The sequence below is a fragment of the Mucor mucedo genome, assembly GCF_025094135.1.
Source record: "Mucor mucedo strain NRRL 3635 chromosome Unknown EV154scaffold_76, whole genome shotgun sequence".
In the NCBI taxonomy this organism is placed as follows: Eukaryota; Fungi; Mucoromycota; class Mucoromycetes; order Mucorales; family Mucoraceae; genus Mucor; species Mucor mucedo.
The window spans coordinates 78,542-106,474 of NW_026252360.1; the positions used below are offsets into that span (position 1 = coordinate 78,542).

General features: G+C 35.6%; 4 protein-coding genes across 4 annotated transcripts; 1 reads left to right on the top strand and 3 right to left on the bottom strand.

Moving 5' to 3' along the window:
- Positions 1-5,213: 5,213 nt before the first annotated feature.
- EV154DRAFT_553403 (uncharacterized protein) lies at positions 5,214-6,161 on the bottom strand (the record flags this gene model as incomplete). Its single annotated transcript, XM_051605130.1, has 2 exons — positions 5,214-5,275; positions 5,339-6,161. 2 exons carry the CDS (start codon positions 6,159-6,161, stop codon positions 5,214-5,216), a joined length of 885 nt encoding a protein of 294 aa, XP_051455433.1.
- Positions 6,162-11,144: 4,983 nt separating this feature from the next.
- On the bottom strand, positions 11,145-12,726 carry EV154DRAFT_483555 (uncharacterized protein; the record flags this gene model as incomplete). Its single annotated transcript, XM_051598581.1, has 4 exons — positions 11,145-11,355; positions 12,293-12,392; positions 12,445-12,455; positions 12,683-12,726. The coding sequence occupies 4 exons, from the start codon at positions 12,724-12,726 to the stop codon at positions 11,145-11,147; spliced, it is 366 nt and encodes a 121-aa protein (XP_051455434.1).
- Positions 12,727-12,873: 147 nt separating this feature from the next.
- EV154DRAFT_483556 (uncharacterized protein) lies at positions 12,874-14,159 on the bottom strand (the record flags this gene model as incomplete). Its single annotated transcript, XM_051598582.1, has 6 exons — positions 12,874-12,924; positions 13,197-13,229; positions 13,306-13,360; positions 13,586-13,660; positions 13,880-13,958; positions 14,108-14,159. The coding sequence occupies 6 exons, from the start codon at positions 14,157-14,159 to the stop codon at positions 12,874-12,876; spliced, it is 345 nt and encodes a 114-aa protein (XP_051455435.1).
- A 9,784-nt stretch (positions 14,160-23,943) lies between these two features.
- EV154DRAFT_483557 (uncharacterized protein) lies at positions 23,944-26,939 on the top strand (the record flags this gene model as incomplete). Its single annotated transcript, XM_051598583.1, has 11 exons — positions 23,944-24,036; positions 24,130-24,278; positions 24,360-24,410; positions 24,938-25,001; positions 25,022-25,091; positions 25,212-25,234; positions 25,363-25,397; positions 25,485-25,540; positions 26,096-26,388; positions 26,643-26,745; positions 26,809-26,939. The coding sequence occupies 11 exons, from the start codon at positions 23,944-23,946 to the stop codon at positions 26,937-26,939; spliced, it is 1,068 nt and encodes a 355-aa protein (XP_051455436.1).
- Positions 26,940-27,933: the final 994 nt, after the last annotated feature.

Genomic DNA, 27,933 nt, shown 5'->3' on the forward strand with positions numbered 1-27,933 from the left:
ATCAAAAGGGGTATACATCAGGCACCAACTTTTCCAGTTGTCAGCCTTAAAGTTGGTAAAATCACTTGCAATCGTTTGATCAATACTTTCAAAACCAGCAGGTAATTCAACCGAGTCGGCAAGAACTTGCATTTTCTCCAAGTTGACTTTGGTGAAGTACCCTTCTTCCTTCCAAATCTTCACAAATCATGAGCATGTCCCCAAAAGAAGATCGTGCATGGGATCAATAATGCTCTGTCTAATAACATTAAAGTACCCCCAATCGAGGCAGTTCGGAATACGTTGGTCCATTTGCCTTCACGAGGTCCTCTCTTTCTTTCTCAGTAGTGGCATTGCGCCAACTTAACGCCGCTCGCAAGTTGCTTGCCTTCGATCGTTCAGACCATTTACTGGCAACAGTGTTGATTCCGGAAAAATCAGGTCTACCTTCAACCAAGGGGAATTGACCATCACACTTGTTACACGCATGGCCACTGGAATGAGCTGCAAAACCAGCTACTTTCCTGCAAGCAGGGATATTGCATGCCAACATCAACAAAGCACAATGGAATTTAATCCCGTCATGTTTCGCCGCCGTTTTCATCATCTCTCCTGTTTTTAAATTCTAAAAGCTCATCAACCAAGGGTTTCAAGTACGTGTTGATTCGGTCCAGTTTTGGCTCTTTTCCAACAGGCATAAGCCCAACCAGGATGATGTTTTCTTCCTTAAATCGGTCTTCTCTTTTCCAATTATTGATGCACATGTAATTAGCACCACAAGAATAATTTACATTATCAAAAGGTTGGAATCAGTCGACATTTAACGTTGCATACAACGGATTTCGCAATGTTGAAAATGAAAGGCCGGTGTTATCCATCAATGTTTTGAGCATTTTACCATCATATATGTCGTAATACGTTTCTGGAACAACATCTCTTAATCTCCAATCATTCATTGTAGATTCAAATTCGGGGCGAAGCATCAACTCTTGCAACGAAGGTTTGAGAGACTTGTAGAGGTAAACAAATTTGGGCTTGTAGATGCTGTTGCTATTACGTTTCTTCACCTGCTCAAACAAAACTTCGTCACAAACATCACCATCCAGCGAGACACAAGAACATGATTGTTGAGAGGGTGTTTTATCCTGCATTATAATGATTAGACGTTGATTTTAAGAACGTGAATTATCATACCTTGGTCACTTCAGGAGCATAGATTGAATGGCATTTTCCGCAAACCGTATATCTGGTGACACCAGCATCCCAATCACCATTAAATTTTTCTCAACTGTTTTGAACGACTTGGCAAAGCAGGTTGATTACTATCATTGGCATCCTTTAAAGCGATGTTCAAAAACTGAAGAACGGTATCAGCTGCTTTATCGGTGAGACCTTCCTTAACCTTAAAACTGGCAGCAAATAATCCATACATGTTTGCTCTGATTTGTGCCTCAGTTTTTTTAGGATCGACATTCTTCTCGACGTTTGTTCCAATATTCCCATCGTCACAAAACTTCCTCTTCTTCTTCTTCTCGTTCGTCGTCATCGTCATCGTCATCTTCCCCATCAACTACCATGCTTACATCTTCGGCTTCTTCGATATTGTCTTCATATTCTTCGACATTACTGTTGCTTATGTCATTCATGATATCTGTTTGTAAAATTAGTTTGCGATGAAAGTTTTTTTTTTTTAGCAATGTGCATGAGCCTTGTTTAACGGCATTACCTCAACGTTGGGAATGTCTTCTTCAATCTCATTCGATCTTTGACGTTTTATTTAGGCTGTTAATCTTTTTTTGGTTTTCACCTGAAGAAACTAATCATGTCTTGCTGTTGTTACTAACAGACATTAGTGCATTGAAACGCATTTGTCCTTCAAAATGGTAATTGTAGCTGGTGATACGGAGCTCGACTCGTTGAGGATTTTTTCTTAAGCATTTGTCGCATTTACAAAGATGAAGAATCATTTTGGCAAAAAATAATAAAAAAAATCTGAAAGGGGAAAAAAGACCTTTTTTATGATGAGATGATAATTCTATTTTTAACTGTGAACTTTTTTTTTTTTTATTATTTTTTGCTTTTATTTTAAATAGAGTTGGCGCCAGAACTACTTTCCTCGTTATTAAAGAGTGCATTTACGATCGAAAGTCTACATTATTCATGATATCTTTATATCATATTAAAACAAGCTGTTTTACTTTTAGAGCACCTAGCAGTGGGGCTTAAAATGTTAAATTAAGGTTTTTCCCTCGAGCAATGTCCTGAACGTTTTGTTTGTCTTACCTTCACGTTTTCCAAAGTTAAAAATTGATGTAGCAACAATCATCCATTTTTCCTTTTTCAATAAAATAAACAATGCCAGCTATTTTGACAAGGAAGAAATCTTACAGAGAAAACAAAAAATATCTATCCAGGTACACACAACCTTTTTAGTGCTCTTAAGGGTAAGAGTTTTTTTTAAGTGTAACTGCTGCAGTGCTCTTACTGTTCTGGTCTAACCCCTTTTGTGATTTCAGATGACCGTCGATTAGAATTTATTGATACTACGGTATCCAAAAACTACTTTAATATTGAATTTAAAGAATCTGTTCACTACAACGCGATACCCATTTGAACGATTATTAGATATCATACACCATAGCTCCTTTTTGTGTACGACATCATTCTCTTCATTTTTTGATGGATTCAACTATTTAACCGGCTTCTCTTTTTTTCATAAAAAAAAGTGGTACGAATTTTCCAAAAATCCTGCACCAGTTCCAAACAAATAGACGCCGTATTTTGCATTGAAGGTTTGACAAGGGGTTTGAGATCATGGTTAGGTTATGCAGACAATAAACAGGGCGAATAAGTGTTGAGGATATCATAGATATAATAATAAAGTTAATTGTCACATCACATTATGGATGGATAATAAATATAAAAGTTAATCATGAATCACGCATTACCCCACTTGTTCTCATCCTACCGTTGGAGTCTGTACACAAGGCACATCCCTGTGGCAAGTAAATATTTATTGTGCAAAAGCAATACAATCGAATGGGCCTGGACTATAGAATATTAATAGATCCTGAGCACAAATATTACTCTTGTCATTTGATGTTATAACTGTTGATCCCTCTGATTAATATTTATATGCTTAGTATGGAAGGGCTAAATTTAAAGACATGTTGATTATTTACTATCACCAGATTATTACATCATGATCCAATAAGGCGCTTACTATTCTCTCTAGAACTATCCCAGTTCTTAATATAAATATCCATAGTCTTTCTCATAGATCATCAAGACATTTTTGAATACATTTTTAATACGTTTTTAATTATATTTTTTCGTCCATAATAAAGTGGTATCCAAGTTCTAACAGTATCACTTTTGGTTTATTTTTTATTTTGTTCTCCATGCAAAACAGTAACTTCTTGACACATAGATTAATTCAAATTATTTTTACAAACCTTATATCTCGTAACACTATATTTCCAAACCTTACTTAAGTTTATCTCAATTGTTATGGCCCACTTTGGTAAAGCAGGTAAGTTACTGCCAATAGCCAATTTTAAGGTAGTGATATAAACTAAATGTGTCAGGAATTAGCCGGATGTTACTAGGTACGAGGACAGGTCTCTTTATACTTACAAGGCAAGGCTAGGTACTAGGTAGGACTATAAGTTTTGCGGGAAGACAGGCAAGAAAAGGTAGTAAAGCTAAGTTTATATAATGATAATAAGTTATACAAGATATCAGATAAAGATCTGTACTTGTCTAAATAATCTAAGGTATTTATAATAAAAGGAAGATAGTCTTAAGGACTATCTTCTTAACGTGAAGGGTCTGGAGTTAAGGCCTTGGGGAAGGTCTTGAGGCGAGGTACTGTGGCGGAATCATGGGACGAGGGTGGTGGCGGATGTTGGTTTGGTCTTGAGGCGTGGTCCCATGGTGATGACTCGTGATCGGTCTCATGGTGGTGTCTGATGGTTTGGTCACATGGGCTGTCAAATATGATCTGCATATACATGCAGATCTATGCGGGGGTGCATGTATGCGCGTATGCATTAAAGTATTGACCACGTGGTTCATGACAAAATGATAGTAAAAGTAGCTATCTTAATGAAGCATTTTTATCCTTGATACCCGTAGCAAATAATGGATATATGCCACTCTAATTGGTGACTCAGCTTTATAAAAATCTGAACTGGTTTCAATTTGGTGCTGGGCAGTATGTTTGACATTCATTTCTGCATAGATTGCGACATTCCTTTTGGCACACATTCTCATTAACACTAGCTTTTGCTGCATTTTTTTTTTTTTTTCATCTTCATCGCTCTTTTCATTTACCATGCTTACATGTCTGAATTATTCGATAATTTTTCCATATACTTCGACGTTACGGCTGCTTCTGTCATTCATAATACTTTTTAATAAACCTGGTTTGCGATCAAACCTTTTTTTAAACGTTGCGCACGAATCTTGTTCAATGCAGACTGTTTCGAGGACCGGAATGATCTCTTCCATTTCAGCCATTCTTGCGCAATCTATTAAAGCTGCTTTATTTTAACCTCGCTGCGTGGAAAAGTAAGGATATCAGTCTTACTTTACATATTGCTGTTCAGCATGTCATTGAAGCGCTTTTGTTTCGAAATATAATAACTGGAATTGTTGATGAAAAGCTCTCCTTCGACCTCATGAGAAGATGTTTTTCAGCATTGGTCGCAATTGCAAAGATGAAGAATCATTTCAGCAAAAAAAAAAAAAAAAAAAAAAAAAAAAAATAAACAATTCTGAAAGGGAAAAAAAGAATTTTCTTGAGACGAAAATTCTATTTTTAAATAAACGAAAAACCTATGTCTTTCGGGGTGTGTTGTGACTTAGTGTCGTATTTTCTTTTGTCTTTCAATTTTTTAATTATGTTGCTTTACATAGGAGACAATAGACTAAAAAAATGTTTTGGACGTCCATCGTACGCCAATTCCAAATTTCGAAGTGGTAATGTGTTAAATGAACTGATGGTTACTTTTCAAAAAAAAAGAAGAATTCTCACTCTACTTCAATGACGTTAAAATTGTCAAATTTGTCATGAAGTTGACTTGTTTGTTTCTAAATTAACAACTTACAGTCCTAACTTTCAACTTGAAAATATAAAACATCCATTCACGACCGTATACCCTCTCTTTATAACCAAACTCCACATATTATACACAAAAGCACATTTGAAAACAAAGACATGAACAAAAATTTTAAAAATCGAAATCTCGATCAAGAAGTTTATCTATTTCTTCTGCCAGCGAGTCCAAATATTCTACATCGAAAAGAAAACATTAATTAGAAATACTATGATATGTTTAAAATTTCTTTTTCTTACCGTCTTCATCGGCAGCTAATCTGGCGAAGAAGGTCTCGCCAGCAGAAGAAACAGGAAGGGAGCCAGCAACCGAACAAGCAACTGCAGGAGCAGGTCTAGCGGATACGCCAACCGAAGAGGCACCAACCAATTGCGCAATACCCGAAGGGGCAAGAGCAGGCAAAGGCGAACAGACCGACGAACCGAAGACAAAGGGACCAGTCACGGAAGGAGCAAAAGAACTCCACGAAAAGCCAGAATCGACAGTAGTCACCTCACGAGGGGCAACAGAGGCCGCAGAAACAGCAACAACAGCCGCAGAAGGAGAAACACAAACAACAGGAGCAACAACAGAGACCCCAGGAGAAGCCACACAAGGTGCCGGAGGATCCACAGAGGCCACAGGAAGACCAACAGAGGCCACAGGCGGAGCAGCAGAGGCCGCAGGAAAAGCAGCAGAGGCCGCAGGAAAGGCAGCAGAGGCCGCAGGAAAAGCAGCAGAGGCCACAGGCGGTGCACCAGAGGCCGCAGGAAAAGCAGCATAGGCCACAGGAGCTGCACCAGAAGCAACGGGAGGAGCAACAGAGGCAACAGAGGCAATAGGAGGAGCAACCGAAGCAACAGGAGAAGCACACGAGGCAACAGGAGGAGCAAATGAGGCAACAGGAGGAGCAACAACACCAGCCGCAAGCAACGCTTGGGTAATGGCTTCACAGCCAAAGCCAAAGGAGGCCCCAGAAGAAAGTTTTTTGTTGGGCTGCCCGATGGTTGGCGAGCTACCATCACTAAAGCAGGGCAAACCCGCAACACGCGCAAAGTCCAAGGAGTAGCACTGTCTGTCCATTTTATTGGACAAGACAGGTGCCGACCGAAGGAAAAAGGACTGCTGAGTAACCTCAGGATTCGATGAGGGCACATCCAACGGCGAGAGGAACACAGACGAAAATGCAACATCCTCAGGAGAGGGGGAAGCAGCGGGAGACGCAAGAACACAAGCAGAGGGAACAACAGAAGAGGGGGCAGCAGAAGAAGAGGTAACAACAGTGGAAGAAGAAACCACAGAAGAAGAAGAGGAAACCAAGGAGTTTTTTTTGGCCAGAGCGACCGGTGTAATTCTGCCATCGCAGAGGAAAAAAAGCTCACCAATCACCACCGGTGGTTGCTTACTTGATCGTCGCCAAGCACTGACAAACGCGCTGACCGAACCAAAGAGACAAGCAAATTTTTCCGAGAGGAAAAGAATGAAAAAGCTGGCGTAAAACCAGGCGAAAAAGAAAACCAAGTGGGCGCGGTGTGTAATGTCACACATTAACCTATGCAATCTCAACATTAGCATCGCGTAAATGAAGTACTTTTAAATCACTTATTTAATACTTACTCGTCGGTAAAAACGTTCTGGAGCATTTTTTGAACACTTGTTTAAAGAAAAAGAAGAAGAAAATAAAACCAAAATATAGTCCATGATTAAAATAAAAACAAACTGCTGCGCCCCGCAAATTGATGACGTATTAGTGTTTTTTTTTAAAAAATAAGTCACTTTTTTCTGTCAGATACTAAAAAAAAAAAAAATAAAAAAAAAAAAAGTTTCGAACTTTGTTTGTAGGGTGCAATTTACTAAAGCATCAAGTTAAAAAATTGTATATGATCATTGTTTCAATGCCTACCTCAACATTCAAGGATTACTCTATTTGATGTCGTAAAGATTGAAACAGATTTTGCCTTCACCAATTGGCAAATGAGAGAACAGTTATTCCTTGTTCTTTCATCTCCCGAAAACGTGTAAGGAGAATAATTTTTTACTTAAACGAGAATGCGGCCGGACCCACTTCAGTATTTTTTAGACTTCGCTTCGCTACGTTAATAATAATCTACGTTCCTGCTGGGGGCGATTCTGCGCCTGCGGCGAGGCACCGACACCACTCAATTCTTATAAATGGGATAACAATAGATTTTATTGGTAATGATTACTTTATGCTTAATTGTGTGGCCTAGTTATGACTTCGTTAAATACAACGTTGTCTGCGAGTGTTGATAATGGCGGCTCATTCGGTAAAGTTATCTTAATATCAGCAGAATCACGAACCCGGGACAAAGCAACATAAAATTGACCGTTCGTGAAAACGGGTATAAGGAGACAAATAGCATTGAAGGAAAGAGTTTGACATTGCCATTTGTCGATGGTCATTCCAAATGCAGGTTGGACAGAGATTGACGTCGAAGTAGGCTAAATGGTACGTTGGCATTATCTGCAGATATTGATATGGTGGGAATCACAACAATGAGATCTGCTCTATCACCAATAGCAATCTCAGCTTCTACAAAAGTTCTTGTGAATTTTCTAAAAATTAACCTAGTACCATTATAGACATTCTGCAGGGTGGATGTTGTGATAATTGAAGATAAAAAAGGGAATTGTAACTTGGAAAATAAAGCATGTAAGGAAATGAGACTTTGTAATCCTTTATTACAAGTTCGAGAGTTTGTCATGATAAAAATAAAGGTCATTTTAATATTCAATTTTTACTTCAAGATTTTCCTGGGCAGATCGAATTGACTATTTACCCCCAAAATGGGAAATGGTAGAATTAGATTTAGAAATCAGTTACATATGAGAAATAGCTTATAGTTACATAAAAGAAGCAAAATTGACCATTACCCGGCATTTCTAGAGTATTATAGGCTATCCATTTAATGACAGGGTTCTTGATTCGATTATTAAAATAAATTTATGAGAAACTAGACTATTCGGCAGCTACTCGACCAGTCCAGAAACGAATATAAAATCTGATCTCAGTTTGACATATGAGGGAGCTAGTACTGTGTGGTACCAGTAGGAATGTATTTTCAATATACATAGTACTTATAACACATAGGTAATATACGCTATAGTTGGGTGACAAGATAATAGTAATTGTGTTCAGGAAATTACTGTAGGTGTCAAATTCGATAGATTCCATGCACTAGGCATTGAAAAACTCCCCAACAGCATATCCTTGGCAGTATACGGACAAAGACAAGACGCCAACCATTATTCTTGAAGATGTGGCTTCTTAGGATTTGTGGATGTCGCATACCAATTTTGGTTTGCCTGGCTCGCTCAATGATATCAATGTTCTCAATAGATCGGTTATTTTTGATAGGTATAAGGACGTAAGCCGTCCCGATGTCAAGCTCAACATTGGTGACGAAGAGTTTAATTCGGGGTATTATCTTAGTGACGGGATATACCCTAATTATGCGAACATTGGCAAAACCTGTTCTATCCCTAGACCTGGTTCCGAAGCTGTAACTATTGTTTCCAGAAACAATACTTGGTATTTGGGATATTAATCGACTTTTCGTCTTAAATAGAATTTTGCTAAAGCCCAAGAAGCATGTTGCAAGGAGGTGGAGAGAGCGTATGGTGTGTTGCAGGCTGGACTTGACATTATCAGTAATCCTGCAAGACTAAGGAAAAATGATAACCTTGATACGATCATGAAAGCATGTATCATCATCCACAACATGATTGCTGAGGTTGAGCGCGACGAAAGCGATATGATATCGAACAGATTCGACAAAACGCATTCTGTTAATCCTGCTGAGGTTGTTGACATTTCTCGTGATCGTTCACATTTCAGCTTCAGTAACTTTTTTAAACGTCATGGTCATATCATAGACTCATCTGTGCTCTTCAGATTGAAAGCTGCCCTGGTCTCCCATGTTTGGCACATAAAAGAATTTGGAAGCTCCTCAAACTAATGAAAAATCACATTATAAAATTAAATATAATCGATTAAAAAAAAACTAAAATTTATTGTTCTCTGGCAAGTCTTGCAATTCTTGATCGTTCTCGAGATCGCTTTAATGCTCCTGACAATTAAGCTTATAATGAAGCCGTCTCATTACCATCAAAATCCTTCATGTTAATCTTGAACAAGGCGTTATCTCTTTCTTTTTCACGCAGTTAGCGATCTTTTTTAATCTGACAAAGTTGAATCTCCCCGGCATTGTCCATCTTTGTAGGGACCTTCCTAAGGTTGTCGTCTGCTTAGGATTGGATCTTGTCTGATCCATCTAACGTCCTTGGTACTCCGTGTCTAAATGAGCATCCTTCTTGGTTTTTTTACGTCCAATAGGACGTACTGCAACCGATTCGTCACTCATGGCATCCTCATCGTCTTCGACTGTTGCCGGCCTACTAGAATCAGTATCAGCATGGTTACGTGGAGATGAAGAGGTGGCAACTCTGCTATTCATTACCTTTTCCCTCTTTGCTTCAATTTTGCGATCTCTGCGCTTCAACTGATTTTACACTTAAGGGGTATCATTACGTTGGTGAAAGCAAGGGACGTTTTTAAACAGACTTTATAGTTTTGTTCAAAAAGCTTGAAGCTATTACGCACATATTTATAGAAATATCTGCTGTAAATTCTAATCTTTTAGGATAAATCTAATCATAATTCTTAGATCGTCAGAACCAACTTTACCACTTGCATTATGTCGTTTAATTGCAGCGACAGCACCACAAACCTTGCTGACCAAAGCAAGAGCAACTCTCCAGAGGGCTTTCAAAACTTTTTTCCGTTCTTTCTGGACAGGCTTTTCTCCCGGAAGCCTTGAAGTTGAAAAGGATACACTTCCCAAAAACAGTTGCTTTTACTAAATTTTCTACGTAGGGTCTTTCCGACACTGTCAGCCAAGACTTACACATTTCGAGGTCCAGAGCATTCGTCCAAGCAAGATTCTGTTTAGGCGCAAACGCAATAGCTTCGCTTTGATCCTCGAAATCACTCTCATTGCTGTCGTTGCCACAGGAGTAGTCCGTAACGTTGGTGTAGGTATCATCATTGACCAACTCTTTATCGTAAACATTGAGGTTGTCAAGAACCATGTCCAAGTTGGCTTGGTCGTTTTCAGAGTCGTACATATCGTCCATTTCTTGAAAGAGGAAAAAGGTTAATTTTTTTAAAAAGGGATAATTGTTTTATTGTCAAAGACGGAATTTTTTTTTTTTTTTTACTTTAAAAATCTCTTGCTTTAGCAAAATTTTAAAGTTTTTTTTTTAAGTTTCGGTTAGATGAAACAACTTTAAGCCCACTGCTGGGGATGCTCGTACAGCACTGCCCAGCTCAATCATTGCAAAATCCAAATTTTTTTTTCACTCAATGATTTAGGTACTGTGTTGGTTGTGGCTTTTAACGCCTTCAAATTTACTCAATGCTAATCCATATTTTTTTCGCCCAATGATATACGTACTGTAATGATCGGGACTTACAGCCCCTCCCAGCACACTCAATGCTAATCCATACTTTTTCACTCAATGTCATATGTACTGTGATGGTAGGGAGTTACAGTCCCTCCAAATTTACTAAATGTTTATTAGTGCCATACACGTCGGTTGCTTCAACCTGCGCTTTGCGTGGCCCCGCAAAAAAAAAAAAAAAAAAAAAAAAAAAAAAAAAAAAAAAAAAAAAAAAAAAAAAGCGATCCGAATCACTAAATATGATATGTACTGCAAAGTCAAAACAATCATTATAATATTGATAAAGGCATCAACAGTAGTGACCACGATAAACTGGTAAAAACTCTTCAAAAATGTGCTGAAATGAAGTACCTTTCGTATAGAAAAATAAATACATGCCGAGTAAGACCACCAATAAAAATTATATTTTACTTGTATTTTTTCTTTTTATACAATAGGTTGACTTTCCATGTTTCACGTTTTTTTGATACAAATTCAAAATTTTGGTCGCTTTAAGATTGGTGGCACGTTAGGGAAAGCTATTTTTATTTATTTTAGATCAAGAAACAATTAATCATATTAATTCTTGGGTCTTTTTTTTTGTCATTCCGGTTTTGTAACTTTGAAAGCCGGCTTGATACGGTTAAGCAATGATTTATTAGCTGGCTTCAAAATCCAAGTACGGCGACACAATATTGGATACACCGGATCCCGTCTGATCTCCGCTGTCATGATCCTGTTACATTTTATGCCCCAAATATGCAATATGAGTAACCAGCTTTCAGACTCAATATTCATCATTGATCTGTCAACTCTTTAAATCCTTTGTCATGATTCACATAAGCTATGACTAACTTTTGTCATTGCTTATTCTTTTATTTAATTTCTTGTTTTCCTTTCTCTATAAATATATATAAATATAGCTGATAAATTTCACTTCTCCCAGTTTTCTTTATCAGATATATTTCATAATCATCTTCTCTTTTCTTTTCTCCCTTTTATTCTTAAATAAATAACCTGCTTCAAGAAGCTATTCATTCTCTGTCCTGTCCTGCCTGTCTCGTTCCTCCCTCGTTCCTGACATCCGCAGTTAAGCAATATCTGGGCCAGTCAGTACTATGGTGGGGGACCACTTAGGAATACTGGTTGCTGTAATTTTTTTTTTCTTTTTTTTTTATATTTCTTGTCTTTATCTCTGTCTCTTTTAATTAGTTTAGGAGACTCCTCATATCAAAAATCTCTTTCCGAACCTGAGAATGCAGATGAGCCAAAGTTAAAAAACTGACGCATGCTGTAGAAAACAATTCCTTCTTATAAGCGTAACCAAAAGTTCAGAGCTTCTCCACGACCTTTCCGACTTTCTGAAGGTACGTCCAAAAAAAAGCTTTCCAACGATTTCACGTATTAAAATACATTCTGCTTTTTTTTTTTTTTTTGATTCACTAGGTGGAATGAATGTCGATGTAAAAATTAGAATCAGGATGGCATTGCCTAACATGAAGTCAGACACAATCTCAAATATTGGTTAATCTACTTATGCTGGTTAGTTGCCAATTTGAGTACAACTATAAGGACCATATAATCAAAAGCAAGAAAAACAACTACCCCGAAAATGTTAATCAGATACAAGAAGAACGCATTATAGAATATTAAACCAATAAAGTCTCAAATGTTAGTGCCAACAATTACACCTGAAAAAGACGAATTCGAAAGGTTGTCAAGAGGATCGTTAACCTTAGTTCTATCTATACCGTGACAAAGCCTCATAAGATAATCTTATGACTGGGGTTATTGGATGATTACGTCGTGTTTTAATTGGAGCGTTATCTGTCATAAATAGTGTCTCCTCCACTTTTCAAGAGAGTTTAATTAAATAACTTTTAAACAATTTACTGTGGCTTACTTGCTTCAAATCTAATTAATTTGGCCTATGAAAAGGATAATATATTTTGAAATAAGCGAAGTCTGTCGAGCCTTATTTGGAAAAGAAGACAATGAACTGTTTCAATACCTAGGTGATAAAGAAAATTATTCGTAATGTTATGACATACATCGCGCAGCACATTATTAGAAGACGTTTTTTTCGGTTTTGCCATCAGTTTACACTATGGCGGAAATAATGGCAACTATTTGCCATTTACTTCACAAAACTGCCATTTTTTCGGCGTGCAAAAGTGGCAGACATGATATTCTATAATAACAAAAGAGGCACAGTGGCCATATTTTTGGCTGGCAAAAATGGCACCTTTAACAGTTGAATGAAGCCAAGAGGTTCACAGCTGCTGTTTTATGGTTTTAAAAATGGCATCTATTTTAGTTTGTTGAAGACAAATCACTCACACCTTCCATTTTCCTGGCTTGTAAAAGTGGGAGTTATGATATTCTATAATAACAAAACGTTCAAAGTTGCCATTTTTTTAAAACGGACAAACCCTTAACCTTTTTTTTAGACCCATTCTTTTATATTTGGCAGACTCACATTTTCTTATTCATTGTTATTATTGGCAGTAAAGCACGTTTTATTGTATTGTTTATTTACATTTCAGTGGTGTATAGGAGGGTTTGATATAACTTTAATCTTTTTATTTAGGTTTGTGGTTGTATACATGGCAATAAAATATACCATTATAATGCTTGGGTGTTACTTTAGCTTACCTTTGACTCTCTATATACTCTATAAAGGTATTGCTAGAAAATAGTAATATTGTAATTAATTCTACATTATATTACCAGCCTTAATTTCTGATGTCGATGATTATTTGACCGGTTGTGTTCCTAAAATGTCGTCGTTTGAGTGAAAGGTACACAGAATAAATAGTCTATATGTAAGCAGTATGATATCAATAAGAATAAAACATAACTTTTTAAAGGCTATTTACCGGTAAAGATAGAACCGTCTATTTATAAGGACCATTATCTATGGAAAATGGTTGTATTATACAGATGTACTTCAGTTTGATCAAAATAACAAAAATAGACTAAAAAAAACCCCTTTAGTTTATTATACAGACTACATGGCATTGCTTCAGTCATTGCAAACATACCTAATTCCAACATATTTCTTTACACATTCCGTTATTTTTAAGGGGCTATATAGCTTTACCATCTTTATTTGAAGGCTATTTATTTTAAAAGATAAATAAAAGTAAAAGAAAGAGGGAAAACAATGTAAGTCAAAAGAACGCTAAAATACACACTAATAAAGAAACTAAAAAAGCAGAATGGGCCAATCATGTCGACCAGACACAACTATTATCTTCTTCTTGGTCTTTTACGTGAAGATTCATTCGCTACCTCTCGTCGAGGAGAACTGTATAAAAAATAATAAAACAACTTACAGCACGTCTGCTATGATGGGGGACTCATCGCAACCCATATCATCGAAAGCGTCATTGATAGTGTCTGAACTATCGGAATCTTGTTGATTCTACATTTTTATACTTTGTTGTTGATATTGATGTAACAAACCGCTATAGGACCTTTTACTGTTAGTCTTCTTCTGTGTGTTTGGTTGTCACTTTAAAAGCTCTCCCTTAACAAGCTTTTGGCACACCACATTCTCTTACACTGGTAAATTTTGAATCCCTTGTCATTCGCAAGTTTTTCCAGGCGCAACATCTTTTTTTTTTTTTTAAAAAAAAAAAAAAAAAAATTGCAACTTATTACCATTTGCTTCACAAGCGCAAAAAATCGTTTTTTATACCATAACCCATCAAATTCGGATCAATATTGCATCAAATTTTTGGCAAATAGCAATCTAATTTTAACTTTGAGATACTTTTTATAACATCTAAGCTACATATTGACGGTTCTAGAAATGTTTTTGTGGTGATCTGCTATATTGTTGGTACATTAAATAAATCCATATCTATGACATCAATACATTAAGAATCATTAAGGAATCAATTACCCAATAAAGATACTTAGTACTATCATATCACAAGGTTACAAGAACACAGTGACTAAGGCTTACTAAAGATATGGAAGTACAGTGTGTCTAAGATGACAGTAATTCCAAGTGTAACATATTTACAAAATAAGCAGTTAAAGGTAACAGGATTAGTGTTCGGAATGAAGATCGAAACTCTTGAGCGAGCTTCGATTGTGTTCCAGTCAAAGCTCGCTCGAATGCGTTTTTTTGCAGCTCGAGCTCGCTCGAAGTTTCTTAAGCTCTGCTCGGTTGCGAATACGATGGCTCGAACTCGCTCGCCCTTTTTATTACACAATGTGCACGTCAAAGTGCTGTTAATTACAGAAAATTATGATAATAAAATTGTTATTTATTGAAATAGAAGTTGGAAAAAGAAAAAAAAAACTTTTTTTTCACCAGCCTTAACACCAAATTCGGACAATTAAATCAAACTATTACTGCATCTATAATTATAATACATTTGGATTTTTGAACATGAAAGTTTATATTAATTCTGCTACGTCATGTTACTATGGTTGCTGTAAAAAATTGGCTTAGTTGGGTATAGTGTGCAACACTGTTTCATTTTCTATGGTAAATGTGTTTGTTGGTTGTATAATTAAATAAAAGTCAAAAGCATTTTAATTGGAATTATTAGAGCATAAATAAAAAAAAAAATGGTAAAGGGAAGAAAAGATTAAACTCAGGGGGAAATGCCATCTGTAGTCTTTCAAGGACCTTAACTTTAAAGTGACTACTATCGACATCTTAGCCGAGCGAGCTTCGAGCGAGCATCGATCGAAGCTCGCTCGAACCCAAAAAAAGTGGCGCAAGCTCGAGTACAAAAACTCGGTTCGAGCTTCGTTCGAACTGGCGCAAGATCGGAGCAAGCTCGAAAAGTGCGAACACTAATGTCCGCCATAGTGTTAAGTCTTCTTAACTCTGTTTGCTTTAAACTAAATTTTAAGTATTTCTCAGACATACCATATTAGACTTGTGATGTGATATCCTTATAGTCCTTACTATGACATTTATTGTTAAGCTTATATCACAAATGGTATCAGAACGGATAAATATTACTTAGCTCTAATATGGCTATAGCCTTGCTATGTCACCACAAACGATGCTGACTTTTTTTGTAGCTTAAAGAGGATCTTCTCTCAATAACCCCAACGTGTTTTAACGCTTTTCTTTATATGTAAGTGTTTTGCATGGAGAACAAAATTAAAAATAAACCAAAAGTGATACTGTTAGAACTTGGATACCACTTTATTATGGACGAGAAAATGTAATTAAAAACGTATAAAATGTATTGATGGTCTATGAGAAAAAACTATGAATATTTATATAAAGAACGGGGATAGTTCTAGGGAGAATATTAGGCGCCTTATTGAATCATGATGTAATAATCTGGTGATAGTAAATAATCAACATGTCTTTAAATTTAGCCCTTCCATACTGAGTATATAAATATTAGTCAGAGGGATCAACAGTTATAACATCAAATGACAAGAGTAATATTTGTACTCAGGATCTATTAATATTCTATAGTCCAGGCCCATTCGATTGTATTGCTTTTGCAGAATAAATATTTACTCGCCACAGGGATTTGCCCTGTGTACAGACTCCAACGGTAGGATGAGAACAAGCGGGGTAATGTGTAATTCATGATTAACTTTTATATTTATTGTCCATCCTTAACGCGATGTGACAATTACCTTTATTATTATATCTATGATATCTTCAACAGTAAGGTACTTGAATTCGATTTTAAAAGGAACTGTTTAATGTTTTTCTTATCTTTAAAACTAACAGCTTCTCTCATTCAGGTCGTCTAGGAGTACCCTTTGCTCTTTATATACCCGAAATCCTAACTGCCACTTATAGAGGCTAGTACGATACACCTTTATTTCTTACTTTTTTTTAAACAAAACGGAGAGGTGCTTCAGATAAAGCTTTAATTTTTCTTTGTATACTTGAATCAGAAGACTAATATCGATCACCTCAGTTATTTCTCTAAATTTGGACACACTTTATTTAAATATAGTACGGTATGTCTTTTGAACATACATATCTTTTTAATAATCGCTCACATATTGTTTTATCGTTTGTTGAAGACTAACTGTACTTCTGATGTATGGTGGACGGTCAAAGTAACGTTGATATTGCCATAAAGCATGTCTTTGTGGTTCTAATTTTATTTTAGAGGATAAATACCTTCATATGAAACAATCTTTTTTGGTTTTATGTTTCGTTCGAGGTCGGGTGCAAACGATCTTAATCTTTATTAAATGTGTATAAGTCGTCTATTTTTATGTAGAAACTATATGTGCCTTATTTACGGTTATGTCGTCTATAAGAACAAATGCTCAGATAGACGCTTTGCCTTATTACAATTAAAGATATTTGGGATTTTTAAAAGCCATTGCATATACAATAATATAATCTGTTTGCCAGTTAACCATGTGTTGTATATACAATGATGAATGAATGATAACGAAATCAGCAACCATCGCTTGATTTATACCGTTTAAGGAATGGAAATATGAAACAGCGCGACAACACGGGTTGAAACACGAACATTGTTGTTGGATGTTTCAACATTGTTGCAGCCAATAATAATGTGGCTTGTTGTTACACAGGATAGGATCTTTCCTATAAATACGCTTCTTTTTTTCATTTTTAATAAATATTCTTTAGTTTTGTCTTCACCTAAATTTGGGATTTATCTTGTAATTGATACTAGTAGTATTTCCTCCGCTTTTTGTTGCTGTTTGTTGTCTATTGTAAATTATTCAATCACATCATCTTCTTCCATAAACCCGTCGTAAACTCTTTTCTCTTTGACATCTAAGAACTATATTCTCTTCTCATCTCTCACTGTATTATTATCGATTTGCATTTTATTGTCTTATCCATATATTTTATCGTCTAAGATCACTACAGAAATACTCTTAATAAATAATAAAACTAAGTTGACAACTAAAAGTCTGGTGCTCACTATCACAATTGTTATATAATAATAATTGTCCTTTTTTAAATCTAAATCCGTACTAGCGCTATATCAACATGAATCGTTTATAATACAAAAAAAAACTGTTGAGAAGTTCAACAAGACGTAATCGTAAAATCAACAAAGTCGTTTACAAAGGTAACAAAGTTCCATCAAACTACTTTATTTAAATAATCAACAATATTTGTTAATTTTGTCAACAAGTTCGGTGGTAAAGAAATCGATGCCAACTATTTCTCAAAGATCTATTTGACAGTATCACTTATTAATTTTGTCAACACATTTGTTAAAGTCTTCAACAGATTTTTCGCCATAATGGAACTTCATGTTCTACCGAAGAAAATTAAGTATTACAACCTTACGTATCGTTTGTCAAGCTACTGTTACATGATATCTCACTGGTTTTTAGTATTTCAAATAAAACAATAAGAGTGTCCCAGATCGGTTCATCCAAGGCAACCTTACTTGAGATTAATTCTAGCCAGTAGTGTGGTATTTTACAAAATTAACAAAATGGACAAGTAATGAGATAAACGTATATCTTTCTGTGAGGTATAAATAGACTAAACGAACTCTGCTGTTAAGAAATAATTGATCCCTTTTATATTGCACTCCTCTCCTAGGTTCTAATAATGAGTTAAACTTTCTGGTTTGTGAAAAAATCTATACTTCTTTCCCGCCTTAAGTTAAATGAATACTACTCGATATAATTGTTTCCAAACTTTGTCCTTTATCAGTGGATCGGCAGCACAATTGTTCTGATAAATTTTTAGTTTTAGGAGACCCGTATTTATCAGTGTGCCAAACCACATAGCGTATACGTAATAAAAGTAGATGTAATTGACATAAATGGAAATAGTCTGTATCACAGATCTATCGGTAAATAAAGTAACAAGATCCAGTGATATTGAAAGGATCTGAATATACCCATTCCGACATAAGAACACAAACTTGACTTGTGTATTCGACAGTCAAAGAAGAAATTTATTGATGACTAATTACTGTCAAATATGAAATTAGTTTCCAGCTGTCATTTAGTATAAATAGACCCCAAATTATTATCTTAACATCTTGGTCAATAAATTTATAAAGGAATTCTAAACGTACTTAGAGTGCATCCGGAGTTCAATAGTAAAATTTTTTTTTAAGCAGGGAGGTACTTTCGAATCAATCCAACCTTTTTTTTTCATTATTAAATTTTTTTTTGCTCACTATTATACGTTTTAAATGATAGTTAAAACAGTTCTACACAATTTTTTTGTGAGAAAAGCAAGCCGAATCTCCATTTTTACAAAGTGATTTTAGGTGGGGGGGCTTCAACTTGTCACATACAGCCAAAATTTGAACATTTTTTTTATTTTAGCCAATAGGATTGCTCCGGATATTTAATTCACCGTTTCTGACATTTAAACTAAAGCATCTGCCGCCAAAAATCTAATTACCGCCAGCAGGCATACTTAAGCTGGCCATGTACTTTGATGATAAAGTTCACAAACAAATCTAGACATGTAATTAATATTCTCTTTGCCCAAAATTAATAAAAAAATGCCGTTATTCATTTCAGGTTTTTTAAGAAAGGACAAATTGTTTAAACGCAGCGAGCTCTTATCTGATGTTCTTATTGACGGACAAAGGCTTTAGAATGTTCACTAGCATTTTTGTACTGATTATAATTCTTTGAAATTTAAGAATCTCGTTGCTTATTATGTTTTTATGCTGTAATATTAAGCGCGTTATACTAAAGTGAACAGAAGGCAAATGACCTTCCTTGCAAACATTTATGACACTGATCATCAAATCTAAAACAATTGAATCACAGCGTTACATAATCTGATTAAATTTTTATGCTGAAGAAACTCTTCAAAATGTTCCCCGTGATTTTGATACTAAGTAGAATCTTTTTAAAATTAATATATATATTATAAATAATACTTTTAATCTGTTCTTGTCACCGCCAACAAAAAAAAAGTACATAAAGGGTGAGAAATATGTCTTTAAAATTTCCATTACTCAAAAGACCAATTGTAACACAGCCCACTCCAATCCGATGGCTGATATAAATAAAAAAAGCATTGAAATGTTCCCCGTGATTTTGATACTAAGTAAAATCTTTTTAAAATTGATATATACATTATAAATAATACTTTTAATCTGTTCTTGTCACCGCCAACAAAAAAAAAGTACATAAAGGGTGAGAAGTATGTCTTTAAAATTTCCATTACTCAAAAGACCAATTGTAACACAGCCCACTCCAATCCGATGGCTGATATAAATAAAAAAAACATTGAAATGTTCCCCGTGATTTTGATACTAAGTAGAATCTTTTTAAAATTGATATATATTATAAATAATACTTTTAATCTGTTCTTGTCACCGCCAACAAAAAAAAGTACATAAAGGGTGAGAAATATGTCTTTCAAATTACCATAGCTCAAGACCAATTGTAACACAGCCCGCTCCAATCCGATGGCTGATATAAATAATTTTTTTTTTAAAATGCTCCTCGTCATTTTGATACTAAGTAGAATCCTTATTAATTGAAGATGTAGCTTATAATATATGTTTTAAATTTGTATTAGTTAACGCCAATTGCAAGAAATATCCAAACAAGGTGCAAACTCCCTTTTAAGTGTCAATAACTGTCCCCCCCAAATCTTTTATATTTTAAACGCAGCAAGATTTAGCTGCTATATGGGAAAAATCTTTGAAGTACTTGCCATCATTTTTGTATTAAGTATATTCTCTTTTAATTAAAAGAGCTTATTTGTAAATATATGAATATGTTATAATAGTCTGCGCCAATTGATAAATTGACTGAAAGATTAGTAATATTATATTAAAGTTCCATACAAAACTCTATAGGAGTTTGAATCATATAATTTTTAAGGTTTGGGATTGAGTGTTTAATTTTTGACGTTTTGCAAAGTTTTTATCATCTATCAAAACAAACAATAACATATCCAATGGCTAAATCAAGAAAAAGAATGAACCAAGGGAAAAAAGTTAGAGCTGCAACGTTAGAGAAAGCTGCAATGCTTGCTGCTGAGGCTGCTGAGGCTGCTGTGAGAGAGTTCAGCGATGTTGAAATTCACCATTCCGAAGATGTTCAAGGTGATGTCGAAGTTATGCCCATCTCGTGGAAAAACGCTAGTGAGACCACTGGTGCGCAGAGATACACGCGTAAAATTGAATACGCACGCGAAACTATCAGTCGAAAGAAGTCTGCTTGGAAGAAAGCCGCTGTGGGCACACGTTCCTTGACCGATTTTTTCAAGTTGACCAAAAAACTTGCACCCATTATGAAGAAGAAAAAGGGGCCATACAAGTCCAGATTCCCTGATGAAGCAACATTGGAAAAAATCCATACAATGTTGCCACTCATTGATCCAAAATTGGTTCTTTGTAATGCATCTACTGGTGAACAACATATGGAAGGTGTCACTCAGTATCTGAAATACAAGATTGTGAAGGAAATGATGGTGCTTCTTTTGGCGGGTGAAGCGTATTCTGATGCAGCAGATCGTGCGGTCAACAACTCCTGGCACGATCCATCAAAATTTTACCGTTTTCGCGTAGCCCGTATTTGGTTGGGGCTTTACTTGGAGACCGGAAGTATCCCTCTCCACCAACAAGGAAAGCATGCGAAGAGGAGATCAATCCTGAGTGATCCTTTTGTGAAAGAGAAATGCGTGGAGTGGATTCGTGGCCAGAAAGCCACATTTAGAAGTATCCCGGCTCTTCGACTTTATTTAAGACAGCACGTCTTACCGGAGGTCTTGGCCATGACGACGGAAGTACAGGTTGATGCAGATGTGATTGTAAATGATGAAGTACATCCTCTGTCAAATGATGCTTTGTCAACTTACCTGAAGTCATGGGGGTTCGAATACAAGACAGGTAAATACAAGTTGCAATTAATTAATAGTTACTAATGGTTAAACTTTAATGTTTTTTTGTGGTATGTGCATAGGAAAAGATCAATGTTACTTTGATGGACATGAACGGCCGGACGTCATTTCTTATCGTATTAAGTGGGCCCAACAAATGATGGAATGGCACAAACGTATGGAAACCTATACACTCGACGATGAGAATTCAGAACCAGTTCAACCTAACCTGAAGGAAAATGAAAAGAAGATGGTTTTAGTTACTCACGACGAATCAATATTTTATTCAAATGATTGTAAAGTCACTCGTTGGTGTGAGAAGAACGAATCCATGATCATTCCTAAGGGCCAAGGAAGATCTGTTATGGTTAGCTCGTTTATGTGTCCTTGCCATGGAACAATGAGAGGTACCGTCAATGGTATTGAAATAACTTCAAGAGTTATCTTTCTTCCTGGTAACAGTAACGGTGATGGTTATTGGACGAACATTGATTTAACTAATCAATTAAAAGATGTAATTCCTCTTTTTAATGAATTACATCCTGATTGTATTGGTATCTTTGCCTTTGACCAGAGCTCTAACCACAAAGCCATGGCTGATGATGCTCTTGTTGCCTCAAGGATGAGTTCCGGTGTCACCGAGTATAAAGATACAAATAAGTATAGGTTTCGGGATACCACTTTTACTGATAAGGAAGGTCGAGTGAAGGCCCAGCCCATGTACCGGACCGAGACGGTGAATATGGAAGCCGTGAAGAAGATTGTTGCTACCAGAAGGGCAAAGCAGCAACCAGTGTCCTTTGAAGACCTCATGAATCAATACAGGCTTCCAAGAGTAAATATTTGAACTTAATACATGACATGAAAATCTAAATTTCAATGATTCATTATATTTTGTAGGCACGTGAGGTCTTCAGAGGCACGCTCATTTTGTTGAGGGAGCGCGGCTTGTTGGACAAGAATGCTTCGCTGCGCAAGGTATGCCCTTCTGGTACAGTGCATGATCCTGCTGTTCGACCTGGCTGCTGTGCTGAGTACTTGCTTTCTCAGCAACCTGATTTTTTGGCACAGAAGAATATGTTGGAGACTGTGACGTTCGAGGCTGGTCACCTCTTTACATTATACCCAAAGTATCACTGTGAGACTAACTGGATTGAAAGACATTGGGGTGCAGCCAAAAGATATTCACGAATGATGTGTGATTACTCCTTTTATACTCTGACGTCTAGAATCCATGAGTTTCTGGACAATGATGAGGTTGTGCACGGTCCTAAAATCAATAGACGGTATTATAACCGTGCCTATAGATATATCGACGCGTATAGCAAGGGTAAAGATGTCATGGAGGCTGATGAGATTATCAGAAAGTTTTCCAAAGAATATCGATCACACAGACGTGCTGTTTAGTTGCTCCTTAATGGCTTTCATTCCATTAAAAAAAAAAACCAAAAAAAAAAAATCCTTAGACTCCCCCCCCCAAAAAAAAAAATTAGACTCCCCCCCCAAAAAATAAATAAATATCCTGAAATTTTTTTTTTTAAAAAAAAAAAACCTTCCCCCACATTAAGATCTGGCTATGAATCTATTTCCTTTTATATTGTTTGTACGAGTCGGAGGTGAATCCTTCAAAATGTCACAAAATTGATTTTGCTATTGAACTCCGGATGCACTCTATGTACTTTGTTTTATTTTTTATTTTATTTTTTATTTTATTAAATCACACTACCGATTTATTACAATCAGATAATGAAACGGTTGCTGTAAAATTTGCATACTTGTTTGTCAAGGATAATTGGCAGTAAAATATTACAGTTGATCATTTATTCATTATCTTTGTAATGAATAAAATACGATCCCAAATATAGAATATCTTATCGAAATTTGTATATTTGGTTGTAGAAGATAGGTATCCATTAATTCATACACTATTTCTTTATACTCTTTATAGGCAGTATAATTATATTAACATATAAGTAAATGAACCATTTATACTAATAGCTGTTCTATTCTCTCTATGGGTAGCTAATCCATTGACAGAACTATTAATATTAAGTTTCTCCTTCTTATAATACTTGATTTGATCTGGGAAAATTCTTTTCTCGACCGGTGATATCGTACGTCAGCGGTATAAAATTATGTATCCAAATATCATTCGTATATCATATTTAGGCCTACCATGCAATCTTTAAAATAGACGTATCTACTCGTAGTTGGTGAAGTTGTATAGCGGTATACAAGGGTATGTTGATATCCAACATCAAAGGTTGTTTTAATTTTATGGTTTATATATTTAAAGGATTTGCTTAATTATTCTTAAATAAATCGTACCCAAATACGACAAATATGATATGCCATAAAAATTGTTTTCTAAAAACTGTTACATGCAATGAAGAACCTATATTTATTTATTTAAATAATGATAAAACTAACGATGAGGGTGCATGTATATACATGGTCGCAGTGACAGCGACACAATCTCTCTCTTATTTTGTTGACAAATTTAAAAAAAATCATATCATTATGCCTTAATTCACAAGCGGTTCGAAAACGTAGTGATCAAACAGACTATATGGGGGTAACGAGATTTACCATATGCAAAGTTCAGATATTCACTGGTTTAAATTACGCTTTCTATTGAAGACAAAGAAAAGTATGGTTGAAAGCTTGGCTGTAGAGATGAACAAAGTAAAGCACTAGATGATTAAAGAATTTCTCCAAAAAAAGAATGTTTATAATTTAAAACTTACCCTCAACAAGTATAAGAATTGCAATTGAAAGATGTTTAACTTCAAGATTTATCATTCATGCATGAGCCAAATGGCTACATTAGCATTAACATCAGGCTTTTTTTGTTTGCTACAAGATTGTCACCGAGTTTATTGTTTACTGAAATATACCTACTCTGACAAAAAGAAAGAACATAAAAAGTAATAACCTAGTCAAGAGATAAAAAGAACTAAAAATCAAGTCTAAAGAGAGGAAATAACTAATCAACACATTTTAATTAGTGATTGCGTTTACCCGTTTTGGAGCTATATGGCTCCGTTAGAGTATGCGTGGTAATTCGACGACAAATTCCAGTAGTAGAACGATCTTCATGACGAAGGCGAGCAGAATGAGCAGCAGATGACTTGAACAAAAGTGATTTGATTAGATTGATCAATATTAATTTAGTCTTACTTACAATGACCTACGGCTCTGCAAAGATGATCCAGCTACATTGTCACTGGAGCTCTGTTCTTTTCTATCTAACTCACTACTGTCATATTGGGTAGTCTAGAAAAAATAATATTTAAATACATTAAGGACGAAAATTTATCGTTTCATACCTACCTCTTGAGTTGCTTTCTTTAGTTTCCTTGCATCTGTCTGTTTTGCGACTTTAAATGTCTTACCAGGTGAAAGGTTGGCCTACCAGAAATGTTTGTATAAGCAAATGTCAATATATTCATGAAGTGCAAGATCATCCATCTTTATAAGATAAAATGTTTTATCTATAATTGGTACATCCTTCCAAATTTGTGTTTCTGGACGATCAACCGAGATCATCCCTTTAACATCTAACATCTCTAGTCAATTGATTTAGCTCGATCTGCATTGAATCCATTGTTGCAGTGGAAACGGGGGTAAAACTATCTGCTCCAACATTGGTATTTTTAATGTTTAGTAGAGGGAACAGAGTGAATATTTTCTGCTTGAAGCCAGTGCGTTTGCCGTTCATCCTGCTTCGCACGATCTTGGTACTATAAATTTTTGGACCCAGTTATCATTTTTCTCCACGTATCTCTTTCTCTGGAATGATTGCTCAACTGAGACATAAGCTTATTTGTTTAATTCGAAAAAAATTTAGCGTTCTATAGAGGTATACATTGTTAAGACACTGGTAATAGTTCTTAAAGGATAAGGTGGATATAGGTTATTAACACTGAGGTTAATAATAAAGTAGTTATGAAAGTGAGCACCAGACTGGAAGTAGTCAACTTAAGAAATCTTATAATATAAAGTTTTTAGGATAAGAAGATAATCAACGATGATTTTAAGAGGGCGTAGGTAATATAAATATAAACGAATTGCCAAGATTAAAAAGAAAAGTAATTATGTTATTATAAACAATATCTTATGTACGGTTGTAGTAATAAAGAGATTCGAGTCGAGTGTGAAAATATGAACTTTGAGTTAATTGTTATATGTAAGTATAGACTTAAGATAAACAAGAAGTATGAAAGTTGAGGGAAACACAAAGGAGTCAATTACAAATTATTAAGAAACTAGATTTTTAGTCAAGATAAAACTGAAGAAGTATTTATTAGAAAGAAAAAAAAGGGCGTATTTATAGGAAAGATCCTATCCTGTGTAACACCAAGTCAATTTAGATTGGCTGCAACAACATATGTGTGAAGAAAGAAACCTTGCTCTCAAAGATCACCAATTGCCATAAGTTGAAATGTGTCTTTGATAAGATCAAGTGGTACGAAAAAATTCGTTTTAATTTGTCTGTGTCTTGCCTTTTAATTTGTTTGCTTCTTTCAATGTTCTTGACAGATTCAACTAAAGAAGCTGAAGTTTTAGCCATTTAGAAAAGATGATGGTTGATTAATTCAAACATGGGCAATTATTAGAAGTGTTTGCGTCGAAGTTTTTATTTATTTATTTAAGCATTATTATCACAGTTCAAATTTCTTTCTTCATGACGTACAAGTGTCAGAGATTTTTATTTCCCCAAAATATTACTTACCTAAATAAGGGTTGGATGTATCATCCGTCAATAAATCCTTTTTCCTTTACTTAACATCAATGAATATTTTCTATGGAATGTCCCATCCTACTTCGAGCTCTTCTTTTCCCACACGTAATATGGTTATATTGATAACCCGTATTCATACATGTCCTACCCACAACAGAGAATTTAATTCTTATCAAGATTTGAGGAATCATCGCAGAATCCTTTCTGTAAAGAATCCTGCTGATACCAATGAGGATGTCGAAGGATCTTTATTTGCTAGCAACAATTACTCATTGACTTACTCTCCTATGGATGTAAATAGGGCTTATCCTATGCCCTAAGAAACGCCAGAAGGTAAGTTTTATAAAAGTACAAGGTATATGACAAAACACTTACTTCGGTCTTTTGGGTTACATATAACAATCCGCAATGATGCAAGAGATTTGGGTGAAAGAGTTCCCAATTTAACTGAATGAAGGTATGAAGAAACCGAAGGCCTTGCTCCTGCTTACTATAATGGTGGTATAAGTGTAAATAGCTTATCAACGCAGATTTGTTTAGTATTTAGCTTTCCAACATCGTTGATGAGAACGGAATTTCTCAGACGGGATACAGAGAGCTGGTAAGTTTGGTTAATACGGTTGTTAAAGACCACGATCAAATATTGGAAGGTATACATACATCATTATTGTGACAATTCCTGTTTTTTAAGCATATTATCAAAAACCAAACAGAGCCACGTGCCAGAATATCCCACGGTGATGTTATCAATGCATTAGTTATGTCCAAGTTGACTATTTGCGATCATAAGTATGATACTTGTAGAACTGTTGCAAGATCTTTCCAATTGACCGTGATGAGATAACATGTCCACATTGCAATGAATCCAGATACATTAATCAGAATAATCCGGCAAAGGCAGTAACCACCACCATCATGTCCGTCAGTGACATGCTTTCACAAGTGCTTGCAAACCCAAAAACGAGCGATCTTATGCAGCAGAGAGTGAACAGGGAAACAAGTGAAGGTAAGATTCGTAATTTTTTCAATGGTCAAGATTACAAGGATTTTGTCAATCCATATGAGTTCACCACTCCACGATGACATTGCTATCGCTTTGTGTACTGATGGTTTCCATAACCGCAACAAACACATGAAAATTCATACAATGGTCCACACCATTATCTTGAACTTGGAACCCTTCTATTACGTATTTATGCATTCCTGTAAAATAATAACATAGATTAATACTAATCCTTGATAAATATTTGGATGCATACTTGCTTCAACTAACCATTTTGTCAGATCCATATAACCGAATGGATTTGGATTCGTTTTTGATGCCTATTATTTCGGAATTGAAGGAGGTATCGGTTCGTGAGATATTAGTCCAAGAAAACGTGCATTAAATTTGCAGAGCAAAGGTACACCTAGTATTGGCTTCCGGTGACATTCCTGCTACCGCCGATATCGCACATGTGGGATCTCATACAAGTCGGTTCGCCTGCAAAATTTATGAGGTTGAAGGTCAAGCGCCAGATAATTGAGGAATGTACTTTGACGATAGCTTATCATCTTCATAATCCTTATCAGAATTCCAGCAAGGCAGGCCTGTAAGTTAAAGTTAATTAGTTACCTACTATGGTTGTAATACATATATTTAAATGTCAAGGTACGAACATATATCAGACAAGCATCTTCAGCGAGCTTCTTTGTTTTTCCGGTTCATCATTTTTGGCATTGGATGCGTAAAAACAGACAGCAACAGGTTTTGGTAAGCTTGTGTACGATTTTATCATGGTAGATATTTCTAAAAGCAATGCCTTTGTTTATACAAATGTTTATCAAATCCAGAGGAA